The following is a 26,850-nucleotide window of genomic DNA, read 5'->3' as shown; positions in this document are numbered from 1 at the left end:
GCAGCTGCTTAATTGACAGAGCCACCCAGGCTTTCAGTGTATAAGACCATATGATTTTGGAGAAACAGAGAAAGAGATTACCAGTGGGAGGGACAGAAGGAGAGAGAATCTCAAGTAGGCTCAAACAGATTCCACGTTGAGCATGGAGCCTGATGCAGGGCTTAATCTCTCGACCCTGAGATTATAACCAGAGCTGAAATCAAGAGTCAGATGTGTAATTGTGCGGCCAGGTGCACCTATTTTTTTACTTTTAAATTTATTTTAGGGGCCCCTGGGTGGCTCAGTTGGTTAAGCAACTGGCTTCAGCTCAGGTCATGATCTTGGAATCCTGCAATCTGAGTCCCACATTGGGCTCCCTGCTCAGCAGGGAGTCTGTTTCTCCCTCTGACCCCTCCCCTTTCATGTTCTCTCTCTCAAATAAATATGTAAAATCTAAAAATAAAATATTTATTTTACTCCTTAGAACCAAAAAGCAGATAGACTTGATTGAATTAAACTATTTAATATTTTGAGGAGGAGAAGGTAAAAGAAAGTCATATAGTGGTGGCAAAAAATTTTAATCAGTGTGCACTTTTGATATGAAAAAGGCTCTTGTGGTAGATTTATATAAATATACTTAGGCTTTTGATTTGTCTTGTTTTACAAACAAGTTCTTTTTTTGAGTTGCACTTCTCAGACTATTGCAAAAATTATTGACTCTGCTTTGATTCCCAGGAATTTGGGAAGCATTTCTTTTTACATACACCTTATAACCATTATGTGCAAGTCTTTGTTGCTTATTTAGTACATGGCTATATGTCCTCTCCCTTTAGGGGTCAAGGATCAAACAGTTGTACCCTTCATATATTGAGAGAATCAAATTTTTACATTTTAGTAGAAAAAGAATAGACTTTCCACAGAATCATTTGCATCAACTACTAGACTACATAAGGCCAGTTCGGCATACTGGTGTAACATCTCGTTTCTAAGAGTTCTGGTCCCTAAAAAAAATAGCAGGCAAGTTGTGCCACTCTTGGCTCACTGTTAGGAGTTGAGGCTGTGGCAGCTTAGCTGAGTAGAGTGGAGGCTGAAGATCTAGCTCACCCACCATTTTGGAGCGGAGAGCCTGGGGCCAGAGAAACAACACATTCTGTCTGGGTCTCACTCCACATCACAGCCAGAATGAGAAATGCAAGTTCTGTGCAGTCCCATGCTGGGTACAGGATTTTTTGAGACCGTGCCATGAGGCCGTTTTGGAAGAACCACTTTATACCATTTGATGCCAAGGACTTTTCTGATGGCGGCCTGAAAAAAATAATGTTAAGCTTTTCTGTTGTTTTGGCTTTTTTGTTTTGTTTTGTTTTTTAATTAAAACAGTCAATGATCCCATTTCTTGAACTTTTACCTCCCACCTTAGGGTGGGATCTGATGACATAGGAGTTAGGGATGAGGTGAAGAAGCAGTCAGGAGGGTTGTTTCGTTCATTACTTCTTAATAAGCATCGCTGTCCCGCGCCGCCTTATCAGAGTAACTGTTTTGTAACTTCCAGTTCAAGATGGCCCTTTGGACAAATCCTGAGGTTCTGAATATTTGACCGTTTTCAGGGCTGTCTGCCAGCCCAGGTTCCCTCTCTCTATACAGCAGTTAAAGACTCATGACTTAGGCACTTTTTTTTTTTTTTTCTTTAAAAGATTTTATTTACTGAGATAGTGAGTGAGCACATAGGTGGGGTTGGGAAGGGGAGAGGGAGAGGCAGAGGAAGAGAGAGAAGTGAGCCCAGCAAGATGCTGGGCTCAATCCCAGGATTCTGGGATCATGACCTGAGCTAAAGGCAGACCCTAACTGACTGAGCCACCCAGGCGTCCCATGTAGGCATATTTTAATAACTGGATATAAATGTTTGAATCTCGGCTGCCACTCTAAGGTTTTATTCTCTTAGTTCAGGTTGCTGTCACATATTCTCTGGGAAAAGAAACTTAAAAGATCATCTACATTTTAAAACCTCTTAAATATTATATTTTGACAGAGTATTTATTTGGGGGGGGTGTTTGGGAAGGAAGATGATAACAAGAAAACTATCAAAACAGAAATATTATTAGATCTGCCATTGCGCAGAAACCAATATTAAAGTAGATCTGGCCTGATTCTCCCTAAGGAATTTTATTACTTAATGTGCCATAGGGATTTTGAAGTGGTATACTGGGTCATGAAGGGTGCCATCGTGGTAAGGGTTTAAAGGCCATAATTTTCTAAGTTATTTAGACATGAGTTATCATGGTCATTCCATCTGTACACAAATATTTTCTCATTCAGGAGATCTCCTTTCCTAGAGACTGCCAGGAGGCAAATTGGCTTTGCAGATGGAACCAAGCATCCCCTGGCAGTTAGGCAATGTTGTCTGGTCCCTTCGATGTCTAAGTGTGTTTTCAAAGGTTGGTTGGAAAGAGTATCAGAAGCAGCCTCTAAAGAGGGAGACTGATGGCTCCCCAGATAAATCTGATGAAGAATTTTGAACTTTGGTGACTTTATTTTTCCCCCAGTGAACTCTAGAGCTTCTCTGGGAGAACAAGCCGGCGGAGCTGGCCGGTTTCAGCTGCGGAGCCTGGGTCCCCGCTTTCCGTCCAGCAGCGGAGGAACAGACTGTACTGTGCTCATTCTTCCAGGTGAAATACTTCATCTGAGGTTAACCTGAGACAAAATGTGAAACAATCAAGTGTATCCCAGAAAACCCTTGGAACCAGGACCATCAGAGTGTGGCCCACAGACTCACTGGAGTCATCATGCCCCTTCGGGCTGATCTGCATTTCTATAGCCTTTGATTATTTTCTCTGATAAGTACTAGACCTTAGGGGAAAATCAGATTATCTTGGATTAACAGGTGGAGGAGCTAATGACCAAAAAGTATTCCTTTCTTATTGCAAAGGGAAAAGAATTCTTCCTGGACTCTTCAGGTTAAGTGCTTTTCAAGATTTAAGGGCCACAGGTTACAGAGGTCTAAAGCAAGTTACACTGCTTCAAAAATAACTAAGAAATTCAACTGTTGTTACTCCTGAAGAGAAGATCAGCAAGCACGTGGCATGAAAGAGGGAAGTGACCTGAAAGTGAAATTAAATAATAAAAATAAAAGTTCATCTTTACTTTTGTCTTAAATCATAATGCAACTGAATTTGAAAAAGCTGATTAAATGCAATATAATTTAGGCGAAAAGGAAAACTTAACGTATCACAGTTATGCATGATTCTCAGCAAAGGCTGAAAAGTTGAAAAGCAATATGAAAGGAAAAAAAACTGAATAAATGTATTAACATAAAAACCTTATCTTCGTGGTGCTGATCCATGTATTCCCATAAAAACCTTATCCTAGTAGTGCTGATCCACACGACATGTGCACACACATGTACCACAAATAGTTGCACATCACTCAGTAGGAAACCAGGCTACTTGTGGGCCAGTTTCAGATTTGTGGATCCTGCCTAACACTGGTTCCATCTGCAGCCCGCAGGTGAGCTGTCCCAGTCACATGGACCCGAGGTTCCTGACCCTTCTGGGTGAGCTGTTTCGACCTTGTCAAACAGCGTGATCATTGGTCCCCACTGGGACAGAATCACATTTTTAAAAATGCCTGGATTTGAATTTTTTTTTTTTTAAAGATTTTATTTATTTATTTGACAGAGAAAAATCACAAGTAGGCAGAGAGGCAGGCAGAGAGAGAGGAGGAAGCAGGCTTCCTGAAGAGAGCCCTATGCGGGGCTTGATTCCAGGACCCTGAGATCATGACCTGAGCCAAAGGCAAAGGCTTTAACCCACTGAGCCACCCAGGTGCCCTTGGATTTGAAGTTTTCTCCAATGCTTCATCCACACTGTAATGAACTAGGGTCAGAGCAGATTTCCCGAAATTTGCTCAAGCCACACCTGTGCCTCTGGGCTTTGGTGTCTCCAGTGATGTTCAGGAGGGTTGACCTCTTCTTTATAAGGCTTGTTATATCCTTTTCTCTCCCTGAAATCGATTCGTGGCAAGGCTGTTGTTCAGAAGACTTCCTAGGTTTAGGCTCCTTCCTCCGAGCTATTTTATGCAGCCAAGGTTAGTATTCTTAATGCACTGTTTCTTGATAGTTCAACCTCCAGCTCGCAGATCTTTGCCGGCTCCCCATACAAATAATAAAGGCAAACTCCCTAGACAGGCACTCGAAGCTGTCTGCCTCCAGCTGCCTCTGCAGTCCATTTCACACTCATCCAGTGAGTGTCCTCAGGGCCAAGCCGGGCCTGTGACAGGATGAATGTCCTTATGGGTGGCCATCAGATGGAGAGAAGAGTCACCTAACTGATGTGTATAGACAGTGGGGGTATGTAAAGTGGAAAAGGCCTGTGTGTGTGGTGGTTTCTTCCTCTCCACAAGGGCTCACTTCTCCATTTTGGGGTCTCTCCAGCTTCTGCTTCCACTAGAAAGGGCCGTGAGCATCTAGAAGTATAGGCACTGGCTCTTTGGCCACATGAAGTTGTGAGGTCCTTCGGTACCATGTCCCTCTTAAAATTCCACCTCCATTTGTAAAATGAGGGGTTCGGTGCAGTCTTCCCTTCACAATGGATCTGTTTTCTGCCATACCCTGAGTGCCGAAGTGCTCTGTCCAGATTTCTGCCATCCCCTCTTGTAGCCCTTAACTACCTGTGGCTATTGAGTATGTGAAATGTGCCTAGGTGAGCTATGTTTGGAAAGCACACACCAGATTTTAAAGATTTAGTCCTAAAAAAAATTATAAAATGTTTTGATTTCTATTTTGATTACATTGTAAAATGATAAATCACAGCTATAATGAACTAAATAAAACATATGATCAAAATTAATTTCACCTCTTTTTTTCTAATGTGGCTTCTTAGAATTTTAGAGTTGAGTATGTTGTTCCCATGTTTCTATTAGTCAGTGCTTGTTCTAGAAACTTGATTTCTTATATGATGAAGAAATAATTTACCTGCTTTATAATTGTTCAAGCACGTGAACTTCCAAGAAGTATGAAATGACCATTGTTACCAGACTAGCCAGAACAAAGAGATGTGTGGGGAGTGTCATGTCATTCTCCCAGTCTCGTAGGCAGAGGTGTAATTTTTCTTTGGTGATTTGAAATATGAGAATAACTTGCAGACACATCATTATTGTCTGTGAGCAGTTCTGGGCTGGGACTGAAAACAGGGCATTTCCAGGTTGGGGCAAAGAATGTGTTCTTCTCCACTGTGAGATCCTGTCATTCTGGCATTGCCTTTCTGTTCCTGGACTCAAGTGGTAATAGCCTGTGGGCAGCATTTGGGCAGTGGAGACATTTGCAGGAGAGTTGCATGACTTTGTACATGCACGAGGTGTGGAAAACGTGTTGACTTTGACCCAGCTCTAGGATTTGTGGGCAGCTTTGAAAATTCATTCCATTTTCCAAGTCCCTGAAGTCACATAGAACTCCCCTGCGTATTTCAGATCATGCCAACAACTTCTCCTCTGTCCTGATGCTAACACGTAGGATGTGTCTGTTTAAAGTGAATTCTGTGAATGCAGCAAGGTCTCCCAGGGAGCTGGCAAGACACAGCTGCTCTGCTAGAGTCCTTACTGAGATGGGTTGGAGAGTAAGGCATGTATACCTAAGGGCCTGCAGTCCAAGTCCTGTGCTTGGTAGTGAACATTAAAATGGCCCCATAGGGGGCGCCTGGGTGGCTCAGTGGGTTAAGCCACTGCCTTCGGCTCAGGTCATGATCTCAGGGTCCTGGGATCGAGTCCCGCATCGGGCTCTCTGCTCAGCAGGGGCCTGCTTCCCTTCCTCTCTCTCTGCCTGCCTCTCTGCCTACTTGTGATCTCTCTCTGTCAAATAAATAAGATTCTTAAAAAAATAAAATAAAATAAAATAAAATGGCCCCATAGTCTTTGTAGATTACATTTCTGCTCTGCATAAAGATAGGGAATCATTTCCAAATATGGTCACATTTTCAAAACTGAAGGCTTTCTTTGAAAGCTGTGTATAAACAATTGAATTCTTTAATAATTGCCTATTAACTTCAACATACCCTAACACACCTGTATAAACTTCAGAGAAGCTTTGACTATCTATATGTATTCTGAGTTCTAACTAAATACTGTGCTCTGGACAGCTAACTCTGCACTGATGAACCCCAGGTTTCATCTCTGGTACGTGGACTCAGGAGATGGTTCAAAGAGTGTCTATGAAAAGTTACTTACAACCCCTTTTACTTGGTGTGAGAAAATGAACAATGCTGATTCCCGTTCACCTTTTTTTCCTGCCTGCTCTTTAGTATAAATATTTTTATTTTGACGCCATCTGTAAATTGTAGTAATATGAATTTTCTGCTCTGGTAGAGTTTATGTGAGTGGTTCCAGAATCCCTCTGGAGCACAGCAGGCCACGAGGTTGGACAGGGCTGGACGTGGAGGTGTGGGGAGCAGAGGAGGAGGCTGGAAGGGAACAGGGAGTGAGCCAGATCTACTGAAGACTCCCAAGTGTGGTGGTAACTTCAGTCTCTTCATGGGGGTAATAGTTAAGAATTTTAAGGTGGACATAGAGGTGGTGGCTGTGTGAGGGACTTGACAGTTGTGAATTGTCACACAGCCTCTATGATAGCCAAGTAGAACATGGGTTTCAGGGGTGTGGACCTGGCAACATGGAGACAGATTGGAAGGCTGATCTAGTAATTGAGGTAAGAAATAGATAAAGCTTGTGCTAAGCCAGAGACAGGGAAGAAAGGAGGAGTTTGATCCCAGAGAGATGTAACAGGAGGAGGTGACGGGACTTAGATCTGTGGTGTGACCGAGAAGTCCAAATCTGGAAAGTGTTCCTTGTGTCTGGCCAGATAAGGGAGAGGAGTGAGACTGTGGGCTCACTGGGCAAAAAGAGGAGAAGCAGGTTTGAAGGAAAAGTGCTCTGTGTGAGGTCTGAGAGGCACAGAGCGCAGAGACAAGATCAGGGTGGAGATGGATCAGGAAACGGTGTAGGTGTAGGTCCGTTTGGTCTAGAAAAAATTTGCTTAATGACATCATCTCCTGGAACCTGCAAAGTACCCGTTGTAAGAAAAGTATTAATCAGGAAATGGCAACTATAAAAAGCTGCTCAGACAGTAACGTGCAAATGAATCTGCTCAGAACAGGGAAGTGTTCTCAGTGGAGCAGGCGAGGACAGAGATGGGTGGCTTAGAGGGTGGTAATTCTCATCCATCAGACCTCTATTAACCTGTGGATGAAGAGTCAGGGAGACTCCTGATTGCCTCTCAAGACGTTTTCCGGGGTCATCTTTTCTAAAAAGCCTTTGAGCCTTCCATGCCTGTCCCTCAGGTTGAGGGGCACAGCTGGTCTGACTCTCTTCTGGGCTGCGGCTGTTCTTTGTAATACCAGGTCTGTGTTTTTGCTTACTACCTGTGTGGTAGTGGGCTTTTTGAGAGGAGGAAGTGCATCATCTCCATTTTTGTTATCTTTGACATGTGCAGTGTATCCAGAATATCTAGCCCATAGTGAGTGTTCAGTAGATGTTCACCAAGTAAATGTAGGAGATTTAGACACGGGGTGGTGAAGTAGGAAGAGTAGCAGTCTGGACAGAAGAGAGGGGACCTAGGTTATGACACTAATTCTGCTATTGGTTCTTTGACCTGAGCAAGCTAGTTACTTTTGCTGGACCTTGGCTTCCTTGTAGGCAAAATGAGATTGAATAGGAATCTAGGAAATCCATATATGGTCTTCAAGAGTTCTCCGGATTTCTCGAGATGAAATGCAGAATTATGTATATTGTGTATATACATACACATATACATGAACATATATATATATATAATTTCCCCTCCTTGAGGCTTTCAAAAGGACTATGGCTTAAAATAAGAATGACTGAATAAAATGTAGTGGCTTTAAGATTTCTGTATATGGAATTGGGAGAAGTACCCTATCACTGGGTGTGAGGTTTAGCTAAAGGACTTCTTTTGAGATTGCTTTTAAATGACAGTCCAGGGGCGCCTGGGTGGCTCAGTGGGTTAAGCCGCTGCCTTCGGCTCAGGTCATGATCTCAGAGTCCTGGGATCAAGTCCCACATCGGGCTCTCTGCTCAGCGGGGAGCCTGCTTCCTCCTCTCTCTCTGCCTGCCTCTCTGCCTAACTTGTGATCTCTCTCTCTGTCAAATAAATAAATAAATCTTTAAAAAAAAAAAATAAATGACAGTCCACTTACATGGATTTTTGTATTTATTCAAAGCAGTGAGGGTGTGGAGGTGATGAAGTTTGTGGGGAGATGTATGCTAAAGCTTCTTTGAGCCCATTCTTTTGCACTGTCACTTCTTAGAGCTTTTAAAATTCTATGTGAACTGTATGGATTATGGTTATTATGTGTTATCTCCATAAGTTGACTCAGCATGGGGCTTGCTTTCTTTCTTTTTTTTTTTTTAACATTTGCTTTAGAAAGTTCAAGTGTGATTGTTTTGGGGCTCTTAGAAATACATTTGTATGACAGGAGTTTTATTTTCTGAATATTTACATGGAAAATAACAGAACAGAAAATGAATGAAGGCAAATGTTTACCATCCACAGTTCTCATTTTTTTAAACATAATGTTATAAATGGATAAGCTTAGTGACTCTTGACCAGTATTAGCAAACACTGGCCATCATGTGCTTGAATAGAGATACAACCTAACTTATTAGATGTATGCACAGTCATTAGAAAGCTTTGTTTTCTATCTGGTGCTAACTTGAAGTAGACATCTCACATTTTACTTTCTGAAGTGATTTGCAAAGACCAAATCTTATTTTATCAATGAAGATGGTGACCACAATGGCATTAGGAAAGAGCAGAAGTATGGGACATTCTTTTATATGCATTTTATAGATAAAGATACAGGGGTAAAGGACCTCTTGCAAAGAGCATCTATTTAACACCCATGCTTACCTAACTCGTGAGAGGAGGAGCTGAGATTTGAACCCAGAAAATTGGAGTCTTAAGCTTATGCTCCTAACCCGTCCAGTATACGATTTTCGTAAAGGGAGGTTCTTCCCCCCAGCCCCCCGTAGGGCTTTACTTTTGAAATTTTGAAACAATAAATATAGAATAATTCTTTTATGATCATCATTAAGGCCCATACGAATTACATATAATTTAGAGCCATTTAATCTGTATAGATACTATACTCTCTTGAACAGTGCAAGTTCATTTTTTCTGATTCATAATTTTCTTGATACAGAAATATTGTTTTGTACATCTTATCTGGCTATAATCCTTTGCTTTGTCCATAGGGGAAGTGCTGGGGACATTTTCCAGCAATATTCTATAGTGTTCAAAGCAACAACCAGGTGTTTTAGGAAGGATCTCAAATGTGCTGCTAGAAATGACACTAAGCTGTGGTGTATCTTAATGGGGTAATTTACTGTGTGAAATTAGAATTGCAAAGAAAATTAAGATAATGAATTCTGTTGATTTCCTAGGAGACTTCAGGTAAAATATATTGTTAGTCTGATAGTCACCATCTGGTTGAGTTTAGAATTAGACTGCTTATCGGGTGCCTGGGTAATACCAGGTCTCTGGGCTGCCTCTGGGTTGCACCTGATAGAGTCTAGAAGCCTGTGCTTCTGTCTGAATTACTCAGTCCATCACTCCCAGACACATCTGAGTTACATCCTTGAGGGCTTGGATTTTTCCTCCATGACCACATGGGGTACTTGTTCTGAGCCTGTGAGAACCATTGTGGGGCATCCCTGTCTCTAGCTTCAGCTGCTGGATGGTAGCGTCATGCTGTAGTGCTGCAATGTTTTCCTGAACTACTAAGCTTGACTTGTACTTGGGGTTCAGCCTATAGCCCTGGATTGCCTTGCAGAGCCCACCTTCCTGTAAGGTTCCATCCCAAGGAACTCCAATTGAATTCATGAATCTTTTTTTTTTTTTTTTAGAGGATACTTTATTTTTAAAGATTTTATTCATTTATTTGACAGAGAGAGATCATGAGTAGGCAGAGAGGCAGGCAGAGAGAGAGAGAGAGAGGAGGAAGCAGGCTCCTGCTGAGCAGAGAGCCCGATGCGGGACTCGATCCCAGGACCCTGAGATCATGACCTGAGCTGAAGGCAGCGGCTTAACCCACTGAGCCAACCAGGCGCCCTGAATTCATGAATCTTATTAATAGCCTTTCCATTGGGTCAAGGAGAGGAATAAGAGGTAAAACTGCAGGATAGAGAACTCAAGGAGATAAATCCACAATTAATTAACACTTTCTGGCAGACCTGTGTTGCTGATCCCTATGGTTCTCTGCTGTTATTGTCTATGGCCATAGCTTCCTTACCTCAGGAATGTAGAAGTAGTTGTAACATACTGCTTCTGCATGGATGACTTGTTTTAATTACAGATTACATTATCAACAGTATGAATGGGCTGGATAAGTAGAAAGTAAGAATTTCTAGAAGGCCTCATGAAGAGAGTGGTTAAAATGGGTGGCTTTATTAGTGTACAGTTCTCTTTTTGGAAACTTTTATTTTATGGCTCTTCAACTAATGGGGGTGGTAAAAATAAAATGAAGAGCTCAAGCTAAATAATAATCACCATTAGAGAGAAAAATTTGATGGAGGGGGGTTATCACTATGTATACTGCTTTTAGATTTGAGGAGATAGGTAATTCTTTGTCCTATCTAATATTTAATTTTCATAATGGACACCTTCTTTAATTACTCATTTATTCTCTGCTTGTGCCAGGCTAAGCTCTTTACATATCTTTACACATAGGGTCCTCAGTCCTCACAACAAATTTGCAAATTAAGTATTAGTCATTCATTGGTTTGAGCAACCAGTATTTTTATGTTAAGTGGTTGTTATGACTCTGGCTGTGAACTAGGTGGTAAGAAAGAACAGTGAAGAAGCCCTTGGAGTTCTGTGCCCTTAAGGTGTTTTTCATTGTTGGATGAGAAAGACAGACAGTAAACCAGTCATTGGAATGTCTTGTTATGTTCTTAAGACACTCTTCAGGGGAGTATAGATTTGTAAAAAGTTTTCAAAGAGCAGTGGTCATACTTTTGACCTCTCCATCCCATCTGAGAATCTTTCCTACAGAAATACGTAGACACAATTGAAAAGATAACTGGCAAGGATTATAATTTCAGGAGTGCTCTAGTAGCAAAATGTTGAAAAAGCTCATTGGCAGGAGAATGGTTAAATCATAATGTTGTTTATACACACTGGAATGTTGCACAGCAATAAGGTGAATGAGGCAAATTTGAATGTGTTGACAGCTGTCTGGGGTATATTGTTAGGTGACAAACTCTTGTTTTGGAAAAATCTGGATCATAGGAACATAGCACCTAAAATAACAATCATGAAGAAAAAGGAACACATTTATGCAAGAGCCACACCAGATTTTTAGCTCTGTTCTCCTTTAGGCAGAAGGTGTGTGTATGGAGGGAACAACGTCTGTGTATTACCATGTTGTTTCAATTTGACAAAATAAATATGAGTCCTTTTCAGGTATTTTAAATAGCAAATCAATTTTTAAATAAGGTGATGTTACTAGGGCAGAGTTAAGTCCTACAGGAACACAAAGGAACCAGACTAGATTGGGAGATGTCCAAGAAGGCTCTGGTGGAAGAAATGGCCTGTTCCAATTCAGGATGTATGTGGTCAGCCATAGAGAGGGACACAGAGAGATTGAGAGCGTCTTGCTCAGGAGTATCCCAGTAGGCAGCTCTGGAGCTGGCCCTCTCCGTGCTTTATTTAAAAGTTTGCCCAGATTGTCCTGGGTTGTTCTTCACTTGCCATCACAGTGCATCAGCCACGATGCCTGAATACTTCTCACATTTCCACTTCTCCTCTGTCTCTACTGCTGCTGGCTTAGACTTCTATTCTCATCTGGATGATTAAGAAAACACCCCCATAGGTCTCCTGGCCCCTTGTCTATACCCTGTGTTTCCTAAGCCTGTCTGTCCTTCACTGGGCTGAGTGATCTAAAAATAGAGTTTGACCTGGTTATCTTCCTTTTTAAACTTCGTCAATGGTCCTTCATAGATTCTGGGATCTAATCCCCTTCTTCTAAAAAGTAAGCCTACAAGAGCCCTACTTATCTCTTCCACCTTCTTCCCATGGTAACTGTTATTTAGGTTATCTGGAAATATTTTCATTTCTTTACAAATGTTGCTGCTTATTAAGCAAGGTGGTAGATGTAGGTCAAGAAAAATATCCGTGATGTGGATTTAGTAGTTGGTTGTTAGCCTATTAACTTGCAAATGTTCTGACTAGTTACCCCTTTATGAGAGTTCATGTCTCTAATTTCATATTTTGTTGAGGTAACAATTTATAAATTAATACATTTCAGGGAAAAGAGTCTTTTTAATGTCCTTGGGGATATTTTCTTTTGTGAATACTTTTGAATACATGTTTCTCATGTCTGGAGAATCTGGCATTAATTTGTGTACTTGTCTATTCCAAATCCGGATATGCTCCACCTTTATGGAATACACACTGTTCTAAAAACACTACATTGACCAAACAGTCTTATTTGCTTTGGCTAAACTTGGAGTTAATGAATGGACTTGATGTACAGATAGACGCAAAACTAAGAGATGGTCCTAAGAGTCACTTTAAGACATGCTGTGTGTTATTCTTCCTTCCTTCTCACCTTCATTATTTTTCTATTACTGAATGGTGATAAGTAATAGTTTTAAATAGATAAGAGGAGTTGGTTTCATCTTGTTGATTTTTTAGAAATGTTTGTACTTTATAGACACATTTAATGTAGGACTAAAGTGATATACTATCTTCTGGCTCCCTCTGGTGGACAATTGTGCAAAAATGCAAACTGCAGTCTTAGTGTGGAAATGGGTTGTGTGAATAATTCTGATTGTTGGTGGGAAAAGGAACATAAGATACATTCTTATTTTTAGATACATCATAGTTATTATAAACAGTATCCCCAGGAATAAAATGCATTTCTATTAGGGTATAAAATAGCTGTAGTAAAGTACATCATAGTAGCAACATATATGATACTAATGTTATTGTTATTTTTCTTCTTAGTAATGGCAATGCTAGATTGTATAAAATAAAATCAGAAACAGATTTCACCTCACAGCTTGAAAACAGGGCACATTAGGATAAGGCTGATGCTGAAATTTAACAGTGCCATTAATTCATGAGTCTAAATACTACTCTGCAGATTATTCCAGAATCTTCCGAAAGCTAAATGTTTCAGTAACGCATAATTTTAGAATTTTTAGCATATGGTTATTTTTATTTTGAATCAGTTTATTTTGATAAACTTATTATTTATTCATTCGTGATTAATTAGACTGAAGATGCTTTTATCTTTATTATGGGAAATTAATTGATACCCAGTTTTATCTAGGTGGTTGTGTTTTGCTTTCATATCAAATGTTCAACAAAGTGAAACCAGGAAGAAACTGCATAGTCTTTCAATTAAATTTTATTTTATTTGCTTTGTATAATGATAATTTTATATAATAAAAGTTTACATTTATTGTGCTAAGCATTTGATGGGTATTATCTCATTTAAATTTTTCAGTAAACTCTATGAGGCTGATAGTTAAAATTCTTGTCTTGACATTTTATAGAGGCTAGTAAAGGTGAGTTAAAGAGCCAAGACTCAACCAGACATTCTTTTTCTAAAGTTGTATGTTTATAACTACAGCAATGTACTACCTCCTGAAGTGGGCAAGAGATAGGTATGTGTGTGGCTAATGCTCGTATGCGACTTCTGTGGAGTGCTGGAGACCTTGCTATTAGGTTTCCACATTTGAACTGAGAAATTAGATTACCTAAGCTCTGAGATTTTTGCCTTTTATCTTTTTCCCCTCATTTCGAATAGTCCTTTTAGAAGAACCTTTTTAAGTTTTGTTTAGTTTTGGGAGTTAGGGCAAATCATACCTGTTACCGTAGAAACAGGCTTCATGGGAAAAGTGCATTTTAGCTCTTTGGGTTCCTTGCTAAGTCTTTGAGAGAGATGATCTTAGTTGTAAAAGTGGTAAGGAAGGGTAAAATCTTTAGATTCTAAAGTGAAAACTATAGCAGGACACAGGTAGGGAAGTCTTCATAAGGATTCTTTAAAATACATACAAATTATCAAGGGTTTAGGAAACTCTTTTTTCGCAAATACTCAGAATGACAATAAGGTAGTTTTCTTAAAGATGGCAATTATAAAGGATAGCTATCATTTAAATACTTTTCACGTATTAGCTTTTTAATTCCTATAATTAATGATTACAAAGAAGTTCACTATGATGATAGGCCGTATCCAGATGAGAAAACCGAAGCCCAGGGAACTAAAATAGTTTGCTTGAGGTTGGATAGCTGAAGACAGGCAAAGCTAGGATTTGAACTGTGGTCTAGCTCTCGAGAGTCCACATTCTAAACCATTTAGCTATTCAGCAGTGCTGCCCAGTAGGACTCTCTGTGATGATGAAGATGTTTGAGGTCTGGGTAGCGCAATACAGCATCCACGGATGGTTACTGAGCAGTTGAAATGTTGCCAGTACAACTAAGAAACTTAATTTTTTGTTCTGTAAATTTTAAATAGCCTTGTTTGGCCAGTGGTTACCGTTTTGGACAGTGCAGCTTTACAACACCTTTCCGATTCTGTAGAAGTGGAGGTACAAGACCTTTACTATTACCCTGTCTAACCTCTTGCTTTAATGATAAAGAAACGGCAAACTAGATGCTTAGTAATCTGCTTAGGGTTTCAAAGTTAAAGGATACAATTATAATCCAAATGTTTAAAATTTTCAGAAATAGTCCTTCCCCTTCTGTACTTAGTTGGTGTCTGCAAATTTAGGTTTCTCCTGCCATTGTTAATACTAGATTGTAAGACTATTAAAAAAATTCTTGTCTTTTCTGAAATACATGTCCAGTTAACACTTTTCCTTTTTTCTCAGGTTATAGAAACACTATCACGACTTTCTCGCACACCTATAGCACTGGCCACAGGAATCAGGTAAGTTTGTTTCTCTGTGATTCATGTGTTCTATTCCTTCATTGTAATAGCTATTAATGGAATGGTTACTGTTTGTAAAGCACTTTGCATGCAGAAACCATGCCTCATTCACACATGTACAGTGCCTGATGTGTAAGTGCCTAATATACATTTGAAAGTAATTGAGCAACTAAGAACTTAGTTGTCAAGTTGAATAGTACCCATTGGTTAAACATTCTCAACTCATGGCTGACTGTTACCAATAAGGTAACAGTTTGTTTGTTTGTTTAACAGTTTGTTAAAACTGGTAAAACAGTTTGTTTTCTTAACTTCCTTCAACATTTTATTACATATGATTCATCAAAAAAGCTCACAAATGCTTAAGTAAATAAATACCTGACAAGTTATTGTAGTACATTTACTTCCTATAATCCATAAAAATAACTCACAACTTTAGCTAGGAGTTTAAAAAGTAATCAGACAAGTATAAAATGGTATGTGTACAAGGATGTGAGTTGAAGGATTGGTACTAAATGAAAAACTTGAAAGTATATTGGCTAAATGAATTATGACCTCTCCATGCCATGGAGTATTATGCAGTCAGTAAGCATGGAAATAAATGCAGACAGGATTGTCATGTTGGGCTTTCCTTGTTTAAAATACTACATACTCAAGTTGGATCAGTCAGAAGTTTGTATTATTGAAATACAGAGAAACAGTTTCAATAGCCAATCATCAAGGCTGCTTGGAAATTGAATGGATATCATTTTTTATCTTGTTTCCTCAGAGCTCCACACTTTAGTCTCCAGCCATTATGGGGTTCTGTGGTGCTATGTCTCTCCCTCTGTTGTTCCTTTCTGTGTCCAGCTCACATTCAGATTTTCAGGGAGAGGATATAAGCACTTCTTAAGAAGACTGATTGGCAGTGACCAGGCAGCCCATTCCCTGGATACAAAACACAGCGACTCCAGGAAGGATACTCTGCAGACCGGTTCTTGGAAATGGGCTATGAATTTGGCATCTTTCTACAGAAGTCATCTCTAGGCTGGATACGTGTTCAGCACCTTAAAATTTGCTCTATGCGATTCATCTTTCCATATTAATATATGGAATATATGGTATTTCCATATTAATATATATGTGTGTGTATACATACACACACACATATATATATAGTTATATATAAACAGCAGATTTTGAAATCGCCTGATTCTATTTTTATGTATTTATGTATTTTTGGTTCTGAAAGGATATACATTAGAAGGTTTTCTTTTCCTTTTTAAATTATTCTTATCTATATTTCCAAATATTTATATAATGGACTTACATTGGCATAAAAGCATAAAAAGCATAATCAAATGTGCCTGAATTTATTTAAGAAAAAAAAAAAAAGATTTTGAAACTCTGGCATTTCTCACACATTTTAATTTATTTGAAAAACGTAAGTTCCTTAAATGTCTTAAGTACTCAATTAATCCATAAATTAATATGAAAACACATTTTTCAGTGTATCAAATATAATTTTTTAGCAATTACTAGCTCTCACTTATTATTTTGACCCTCTTATTTTTATTTTTATGAAACATGACATCCTGCCTGCATATAAAGAAAGTAAAACTTCTGGCATAATAGTATAATTATGGTTGTGTAAGATATGCATTTAGGGCGTTATGCTGGGGTTATGAAAATAGTGCATAGTACATTAGGCAAAAAATTCAATGGCTAGAAATCGGGGATACACTAAACTGCTTTTCTTTTAATAGGGAATAAAGAAAACTTCCTACTCTCCCTAAGGCCTAGGGTTTACTCATTTGTCCAATAAGTGAAAATAAAAAAATATGACTTAAATAACTTGAAGTCCAAGTAGAATAGTCTGCCAGAATCAATAATCATAGGTGAAGGGTGCGGATATTTTGATCTTCTAATAATTTTTATCTCTGTTAGTGGGCTGAGTCATGCAGGGATGATTGGTACCAAACCATTTGTCGGTCAGATCAGATTCCCTAAGTGGAGAGAGACAGTGCTGAAGGCAGAGGCGCTGGGGCGGCTGCCGGCTTTCTGAGCTGGGGAGCTGCAGAGCCTGCAGAAAGCGGCACGTGTGGCCTGTCCACAGCTGCTCAGGTGACAGTGGCGACCACTGGTAATTGCTACAGCTCATTTGGAGTAGCAGGTGCCACAATGTCCCCAGAGGACCCCATGCACCACCACAGGATGGGCACTTTGGGAGAAGCCCAGGCTGTTTGTTAAATGCGATGACTGATCTGACCACTGTGGCAGCCAGCTGGGCTCTGCATTCAGTGAGAGCTCAATGCCCAGCCTTCTGGCTGCTTACTCATCTTTCTTGTGTGTGTGTGTGTGTGTGTTTTTTCTCCCTCTCTTCCAGGCCCTTCCCAACTGAAGAGAGCATTAGTGATGAAGACATCTACAAAGGCCTTCCTGATTTGATAGAGTATGTTGGGTATCTTCAGCTAAGTTAAACCACCACCCATGTTTGCATCCTTTGTGGGTTTTAACCAGGGTTGTTAAGATAGCTTTCCGAAGCGGTAAAAAGATTTAATGATTAAGACACATAAGAATTAACCTCAAACTAGTGATGGAAAGCTTCACAAGAAAATGGGCCTCGTTGGGCTTTTAGTTCCTGTTGTGTGCCCCATGCCGTGCCAGTCCCTTTGACAAGACAAGGAACAGATTGCAATGAAGTAAAATTTGGAAGTTTCTCAAAGGCATATTCGAGATGGTGGGTGAAACTGGAATTAGACAGTGAAGGGAACAGTGATGAAGAAACAAGATCTGCTTCTGGAGTTGTAGGGCAGATAGTGCGTGCTTTCTAAGTTCAAGGAAAGGCGAGATGAGTGTGGGCTGGAGTTCTTCAGGGAGTTTCATTAGATGGTGTTTGTTCTGCACAGACTCCTTCTGGGCTTTATTATTTAGTAGTCAGGAGAGGCAAAAGGCCCTTGCACCTGATTATCTTCTGCTGATTGACTGACTTGTGCAGATTACAAATAAATATGAAAAATGATCCCCACCCCTCAAGGAACTGATGACAAAGATCAGGCGTGTTTGCAAAGAATTATAGTAAGAAATAGATTGTGCTCCAAAAGGGATGCAGGTTCTGTGGAAATTCTTCTATTCATCCATCCCAGTGCACCAGCACTCCAGGCTTTGCTGTAGGACCTTTGCTCATTCTGCCTTTATGGCTGACCCCTCACCATTCCAGCCTTTGCTCAGATGTCCCTCCGTGGAGAGGCCTTCCTGACTACCCTCCCTAAATTGCTGCCAGCCCCTCACCTTGCTCTCTAGCTTTACAGCACTCCTTTCTGCCTGAGACCATCTTTGTCGGCTTCATTTATTCTCCATCTGCTCATTAGAAGGTCAACTTTGTGAGGCCAGGGACTTTACCTTGTTCTTGGCTGTGCTCCCAGAACTTTACCCAGCATCTGGTGTGCAGTAGGTCCTTAGTAACCATTTGTTTTCTGAATGATTAAGCGGAGTTGCATTCAAGCATCTCTTCTCCTGTTTGCCGGCATTCTGCTTCAGGCCTGAGCTGTCTTTTCAGTTCACACGGACTTGTCGAGTGCCTGTTTCTGTGCTAACCATGTTACATGCATTATCTCATGTCCTAACTTCAACATGATGAGGTCGATCCTATGATCCCAACTTATGAAGGAGAAAACTGAATCATGGAAAGCTAAGAAACTTACTGGAAGTCATACAGCTAGCCAGTTTTAGTCTTCGGATTGGAACCCTGACAGTTCTTACTCCAGAGCTGAGGACTTTCCTTACTGCATGAAACTCCCTGAGTTGCCCCCTCCATGAGAACCTCCAAGAGGAGAGCAGAGGAGAATGCTGACAGGATGGCCAGCAGCTTGTCCTAGAACGGGTGGCACTTGAATGGGCCTTGAAGTTTGATGTTTTAACTGAGGATGAAGGATCGATTTTTAGCTCCTCTTAAAACTTCCAAGAGCTCACTGATTGTGAGCAAGATTATTGCTGATTGTCTCACTGAATTGGCTGTAGTCTTCATAAAGTGACTATAATTTTCTGGTAATATAACCAACTCCTCTGAAGTATTAGGAAGAACATATTATTTCTTGGGGCACCTGGGTGACTCAGCTGGTTAAGTATCTGACTCTTGATTTCTGTTCAGGTCATGATCCTCAGGGTCGTGAGATCGAGCCCCATGTTGGACTCCATGCTCAGTGCAGAGTCTGCTTGAGATTCTCTCTCCCCCTCCCCCTACTTGCAATCCCTCTCTACCTCTTTGTCTCTCAAATAAAATAAAATCTTTAAAAAGGAATATGTTATTTCTAGAGCTATTATAATGTTCTTTTTTTAAGCCCCACCAATTGTCACTTACATCTACTAACTTTCATAGCCTCCCCTCCTCTTGTTGTGTTGATGTCAGGATAAATCCTGTGAGGACGTGCACCCCAAGCCAAGTTTGGAAAAATCTGGGCTCCTGAGCCAGCTGCTCTGAGACACCAGCTCAGGGTCTGGGAAATGCAGTCTGCTTCAACTCTCCACCTAGTGGTGGAAAGTCCAAATGTGGTGTTATTCCTACAAGTGCTCGCCTTTGGTTTTCAGTCTTAGCTTTGGTATGATCTCTGTGGGCTCATATCTTTAAGTCTGACTTTTGGGATTGAAATCACCCCAAGGAAAGCCCTTAGAGACAATATTGCCCTCCCTACTGCAGAGGGAATCATTCTGTTCTCGTGTGGAGAGAAACAGAGAATGCAGCAGAGAGGTTGTGAGATGGCTAGGCTGCACAGTGTCTGCTTTTTCTACCTTTATCGGGGTGTTATTCACGGCCTGGACATATAGATGACCTGGACACAGGAAAAGTAATAAAGATTAATAAATATTAATAAAGATTATATATTATATTAATTAATATAATTAATCACTTAATATAATTAATTAATATAATAAAAATTAATAAAGATTATTGTTGATTTGTTGACCATTTGAAGAATCACAATCATCCTTCCCCTGGCATCCCCCTGCTTCCCCACAACCGCCCCAGCTCATTTTATGCAGGTCAGGAATTCTTGACCAAACTGTTAGTAATAAAAGCTGCCTTAGTATGGGATTGAATAACAAAACTCAAAGAATTTTAGCCCAATCTTGGGTGTGTGTGTGTGTGTGTGTGTGTGTACACATACACACATGCATGTGTGTCACTCATACAGTTCTTCTTTAAAAGCTTTTTTTCCAGGGGCACCTGGGTGGCTCAGTGGGTTAAACCTCTGCCTTCAGCTCAGGTCATGATCTCAGGGTCCTGGGATTGAGGCCCGCATTGGGCTCTCTGTTCAACGGGGAGCCTGCTTCCTCCTCTCTCTCTCTGCCTATTCTGTCTACTTGTGATCTCTCTCTCTCTCTGTCAAATAAATAAGTGAAATCTAAACAAACAAACAAAACTTTTTTCCAGTTGTATTGAGAAATAATCTATATCCTTGTGTAAGTTTAAGGAGTACAACATGATAGTTTTATTTACATATATTGTGATATAATTACCATATAGGGTCAGCCAACATCTGTCCATCTGGTATAGATACAATTAAAAGAAAAGAAAGAAGAAAAGGGTAAAAAGAAATTCTCCATATGGTGAGAACGCTTAAGATTTACTGTTTTAACAACGTTCCTGTGTACCATGCAGCAGTGTTGGCTGTGGTCAGAATGTCATACATTCCACCCCTAGTCCTTATTTACTGGATTGATAGAAGTTTGTACCTTTTAACTACCTTTCTCCAGTTATCCCTACCCGTCTCCTCCATCTCTGATCTCCTCCAGTCTGATCTCTTTTGCAGTAAGGTTTTTTTTGTTGCTGTTGTTCTGTTCTTTGGAGTTTTGTTTTTGTTTTGTATTTTTTTAGATTCCACATATAAGTCAGATCACACAGTGTATGTGTTTCTTGGTCTTATTTCACTCAGCATAACGCCCTCAAGGTCCATCCATGTTATTGCAATTGGTGCAATTTCCTCATTTTTTTATACTGAATCATATCCCATTGTGTGTGCGTGTGTGTGTGTGTGTGTGTGTATCACACACTGCAACTTCTTCATGCATTCATCCATTGGTGGACATTGAGGTTTTGTCCATGTCTTGGTTATTGTAAATAATGCTGCTGTAAACCTGAGGGTGCAGACTTCATTTTGAGTTAGTGTTTTTGTTTCTTTTGGATATATTCCGAGAAGTGGAATTCCTGGATCATATGATATTTCTCTTTTTAATTTTTTTTAATACAAATTTTTTAAATTTATTTATTTTCAGCATAGCAGTATCATTATTTTTTCACCACACCCAGTGCTCCATGCAATCTGTGCCCTCTATAATACCCACCACCTGGTACCCCGACCTCCCACCCGCCCCTGCCACTTCAAACCCCTCAGATTGTTTTTCAGAGTCCATAGTCTCTCATGATTCACCTCCCTTCCAATAATAAAACCGGGGTCATCATGTTACCTGATTTCAAGCTTTACTACAAAGCTGTGATCACCAAGAAAGCATGGTACTGGCATAAAAACAGACACATAGACCAGTGGAACAGAGTAGAGAGCCCAGATATGGACCCTCAACTCTATGGGCAAATAATCTTCGACAAAACAGGAAAAAATATACAGTGGAAAAAAGACAGTCTCTTCAATAAATGGTGCTGGGAAAACTGGGCAGCTTTATGTAGAAGAATGAAACTCGGCCATTCTCTTATACCGTACGCAAAGATAAACTCGAAATGGATAAAATACCTCAACGTGAGACAGGAATCCATCAGAATCCTAGAGAACATAGGCAGTAATCTCTTCCATATCAGCCACAGCAACTTCTTTCAAGATATGTCTCCAAAGGCAAAGGAAACAAAGGCGAAGATGAACTTTTGGGACTTCATCAAAATCAAAAGCTTCTGCACAACAAAGGAAACAGTCAAGAAAACAAAGAGGCAACCCACCAAATGGGAGAAGATATTTGCAAATGACAGTACAGACAAAAGGTTGATATCCAGGATCTATAAGAACACCTCAAACTCAACACACACAAAACAGACAATCATATAAAAAAATGGGCAGAAGATATGAACAGACACTTCTCCAATGAAGACTTACAAATGGCTGTCAGACACATGAAAAAATGTTCATCATCACTAGCCATCAGGGAGATTCAAATTAAAACCACATTGAGATGTCACCTTACACCAGTTAGAATGGACAAAATTAACAAGACAGGAAACAACATGTGTTGGAGGGGATGTGGAGAAAGGGGAACCCTCTTCCACTGTTGGTGGGAATGCAAGTTGGTGCAGCTCTTTGGAGAACAGTATGGAGATTCCTCAAGAAATTAAAAATAGAACTTCCCTATGACCCTGCCATTGCACTACTAGGTATTTACCCCAAAGATACAGATGTAGTGAAAAGAAGGGCCATCTGTACCCCAATGTTTATAGCAGCAATGGCCACGGTCACCAAACTGTGGAAAGAACCAAGATGCCCTTCAACGGATGAATGGATAAGGAAGGTGTGGTCCATATACACTATGGAGTATTATGCTTCCATCAGAGAGGACAAATACCCAACTTTTGTAGCAACATGGATGGCACTGGAAGAGATTATGCTGAGTGAAATAAGTCAAGCAGAGAGAGTCACTGAGTATGTGTCACCTTTCACTTATTTGTGGTTTCACTTATTTGTGGAGCATAGCAAAAAGCATGGAGGACATGGGGAATTAAAAAAAAAAGGGGTTTGGGGTAAATTGGAAGGGGAGGTGAATCATGAGAGACTATGGACTTCTTAATTTTTTTTTTAAAGATTTTATTTATTTATTTGTCAGAGAGAGAAGGACAGAGTGTGAGCACAGGCAGACAGAATGGCAGGCAGAGGCAGAGGGAGAAGCGGGCTCCTTTCCCTGCCGAGCAAGGAGCCCGATGTGGGACTCAATCCCAGGACGCTGGAATTATGACCCGAGCTGAAGGCAGCTGCTTAACCAACTGAGCCACCCAGGCGTCCCTCTCTTTTTAATTTTTTGAGGAGGCTCCCCACTATTTTCTACAGTGACTGTACTCATATATAGTCCCACCAACAGTGTGTGAAGGGTCCCTTTTCTCCACATCCTCTCTAGGATTTATCTCTTAATCTTTTGATGATGGCCATTATAACCGGCATAGGGTAATACCTCATGTGGTTTCAAGTTGCATTTTCTTAATGTCTGGTGAGGCTGAACATCTTTTCATGTACATGTTGGCCCTTCATATATCTTCTCTGGTCCCTTGCCCATTTTTAAATGGGAGTTGTTTTGTGGTGGTTATATGAGTTGTAGTAGTTCTTTATATAGACTAATTGTACTAGTTCTTATATGTTTTGGATACTAGCCCCTCTTCAGATAGCTGATTTGTAAATATCTTTTCCCATTCTATAGGTTGTCTTTTCAGTTTGTTGCTGGTTTCTTTTGCTGTCGATGCAGCCCCACTTGTTTATATTTTATCTTGTTGCCTTTGCTTTAGGTGTCACACCTTCTACAAGGGTAAAAGAAAAATCTGTATGTATTCATATCACACGTGCCTCTACCTTCATGGGAAAGAGTCAAAAACAACACTTAAGCAAGATGAGGTGCTTTTTCCGGGAATGGGGGTAGTGGTCAAAGACCGTGGAGTTGGGATTAGGAGTAGCAGGGAAGTGGATTTCACAGCCTCACTTCTTGTTGAATCGGATCCCTTCTGATGCAGAGCCTGTTCCGTCATCATTTCTTATCTCTGCTCCCTCATGGACTCATCAAACCTTGCTTTCCTTTGATGTGTCATAGAAAGTGTTCAGACTGGTTCAACTCCCCCCACCCCAACCCTGTTCTCTGGTTGGATTGCCTGCCTAAACCCCTCAGTTTGGAAATTCTGGAATTAGCTGAGGACATGCCATCTACCCAATTTTATGGGGTAGGAAGCCGAGTGGCATTCCTCACTCCTTCTTCCCTCTCCCTAATTCTGACTTGGTTTCACAGGTTGGTTTTAGCTCTTCCCTCTGAGGCTCACATTCATTTACCTGAATGGGGCACCACTCTTGGTGTTGCTGGGCTCTTCAGACCTTCTGCTTTTGCACGTGTTTTGGTATCCTTTGTCTGGAATGTTCTTCCCCCTTTATTCACTGAGTATGTGTCACCTCTGACAGCAGAGGTGCCTCATCTGCAACCATATCTCTTGGAACATAATAGTATTCAGTTAGCAAATACCTATTGAATAAATTGATAAATATATTCGAGACCCAGTTCACATGTAGTATCTGTTGTGAACCCTTCCCTGACTTCTTTAGTCAGAGTTACTCTTCCCCTCGCTCCCACATCTGCATTCATCTGCTCTGTTGCACTTCTAGAATTACATGTGGGCATCCTGTGCTCTACACTTGACTATGGGAGAGCCCTCGGGTCTTCTCTAGTCTATGCATTCTTAGCACTGAAATGTCTGGGCCTCTGTAGGTCCTTAGTAAACGTCTGCTGGGTGAGTGGATGGTTGGACAACTAACCCTAAGACAAATTTTTCTCAGAGCAGAGTTCTCTGAAACGTTTGTTACCACCAGATCGCTCTCCCACAAGGCACCTTTCTTTCTTCTGGGTGTTTGAAACAGTTTATTCCTGTCAAAGGCCCAAATAATCCTTCATGACAAACATAGACAACCCGGTGATTGAACCTACTTTGAAAAATGATCCAAGCTATAGAGTGACATTTACAGTTACAGTGTTCTTATTTTTGTGCATATCAATTTATCATATTCTATCTGCACAGGCCCAAGAAACATGATAAGGGCTGGCAGGATTGAAGGAGTTGAATTTCTTTTTCTGAGAAATATTAGTGCTTCTTTCTAACATATCTCAATGTATCAATCTCAGTTCTTTGGGATTATTAGTAATAGAGTCTATAGAAGTCTTGAACTGAAAGGGGAGACTTGAGGAATAGGAACAGAACATGTGATAGGTGGAACCAGCTCTTTCTACTTGGACTGAATGGGTTTATGGTATTATATGAAGGGTTTAGGAAAAGTACATTGGTCCATCACTGTGTATGTTCTCCTGGGAATTTTAAAAAATAGGGATGGTTTTCAACTACCAGGAGCCCAGCAGATTTCAAATGGTGTTTAAAAATGCTGACATTTCTTTAAACAGAATACAATCAAAACAGATCATAGCAGAATCTGGCTGAAGAGGGGACCTGTGGAGACCCTCTGAGTGGGAGGGAAGGAGCAGGGTTGGAAAAACCATGGTGTCAGGCATCATCAGTAATAACCCTGCAGAAACTGTTGCTTTTAAAAGACACCTTTTAAACTATGAGATCCTTTCCAACTCCTCTGCCTTTGCCATATTAGACCCCTTAATACAGATGATTAACCTGAGGCCTCAAAATAGGATAAATGGGGGCAGTAGGATAGAGTGACTGAAACACATAGAATGTAAGACGGACTCCGTTTTAAATCTGGATCTGGCAGGGACTAGCTGTGTTTTCATGGGCAAGTCAAATAAATACCATTTAGTTCTCTCGACTTCCTTATCTCTGTAATGGATTAAATAATAATGCTTACCTGAAAACACAGTGAATACTGGGCCTGGGCCAACTACCTGAGATGGTCTATACAGAGTGATCATTTCTGTGCATGCACATAGCAAATACCAGTGAATGTTAACTGTCACTGCCATCCGTGGTGGGTTCTGTTGTTGGGCATTGTTCTCATTAGGAAGGAGAAGGCTGTAATGTAAAGCCTTTTGATTCTTCTCGTGAATCCCGTTCTATTTCCTCTCTGGATTTTCTACTAGGCTGTATGTAGGTATTGCATTTATTGCATGATAGAACGTGACCTGGGTATCATACCTTTGTTTCAGTGAAACGCACGTGGAGGATGAAGAAGGTCTCTACGACTGTGTTTATGGGGAAGATGAAGGTGGAGAAGTCTACGAGGACTTAATGAAAGCAGAGGAAGCACATCAACCTGTATGCTCCCACTTGCCTTATGTTTCGAGTTACTTCGAGTGTTTTATTAGGACAGTGATTCCTTGCAAGACTGATTCCTATAATTATTTATGTAACTTCTGCTGGAATAGTTTTTTGGTTTTCTTTTTACCTTTGTTAGCTTTTAACTATATAATCAGGACTTACTGCATTTGGAAACACATGGGCATGACATTTTGCAGTTCAGAACAACCATAGGGAATCCCCGGTCTCGTCTTTCGATTTTCCTTGTGAAAAAAGCAAGTTTGAAAGAGAGATGGTATGCTGTGCACCTAAATAGTGGTTGAGTGGCAATAGAACACAATTCCAGGGAATCACAAAATTAGTTACCATGAAAGGAAATCTCTTGCAAAACAATTCAGTCTTCTTTAAATTTGGTGTAGCATTAAATATTAAATGTTAAAGAATAGTTCTTCATATTTGTTAGGGGTGTTAAGAAATCTTATTTTTTTCTTTTGTTTCACTAAAGGGTTCCTAGAATTTTTAGTGTTTTATAAACTTAGTTTCAAATGTCATCATAGTCAGCGAGTGTCCCCAAAGGTTTATCTGCCATTAAAATATCTAAAACATTCAGAAAGAATTACTTCAAATTTTTTCAAACACAAGATTGTGTAAACACAAGATTACTGGGAGCCAAGGAACTGAAAAGCCAAGCTATTGAAGGATCACGTGCACATATGCCAGGATTGCCAGAAATGGACATTAGAGTGATAATGGAAAACAATAATAGCAGGCCAAGAACTAAAATTCTCAAAGAATGAAGAGTATGAGCCATAAATTGCACAAGTACATAATCTCAGTGATCTAGAATCTTTACAAGGCATTTGAAGGATATTTTGTATCACTCCTATATTTCCAAAATATTTTCATAATTTGAAAAAAATGGTCAGTTGCTTAGGGTTTTATGAATGTAGTCTTTTTTTTTTTTTTTTTTTTTTTTAATACAAAAGCCTTATCTTCATCAGCTGGATGGTAGTTTAG

The 26,850-nt window shown here is 40.2% G+C and overlaps 1 protein-coding gene across 4 annotated transcripts in view; it reads left to right on the top strand.

Annotated features, from left to right (window-relative positions):
* The window catches only part of VAV3 (vav guanine nucleotide exchange factor 3), a 360,704-nt gene that overhangs the window by 141,471 nt on the left and 192,383 nt on the right, over positions 1-26,850 (top strand). For 3 of the 4 annotated variants that reach the window (XM_059137591.1, XM_059137588.1, XM_059137592.1), the window contains exons 3-5: positions 14,860-14,918; positions 17,281-17,346; positions 25,743-25,851. In XM_059137591.1, coding sequence (XP_058993574.1) covers positions 14,860-14,918; positions 17,281-17,346; positions 25,743-25,851 — 234 coding nt within the window. The remainder of the gene's footprint in view (positions 1-14,859; positions 14,919-17,280; positions 17,347-25,742; positions 25,852-26,850) is intronic. The other variant, XM_059137589.1, reaches the window with a different exon arrangement.

The sequence above is a fragment of the Mustela lutreola genome, chromosome 10 (genome assembly GCF_030435805.1).
Source record: "Mustela lutreola isolate mMusLut2 chromosome 10, mMusLut2.pri, whole genome shotgun sequence".
NCBI lineage: Eukaryota > Metazoa > Chordata > Mammalia > Carnivora > Mustelidae > Mustela > Mustela lutreola.
Note: the sequence above shows the minus strand (reverse complement) of the source record. Positions and strands in the feature narration are given on the sequence as shown.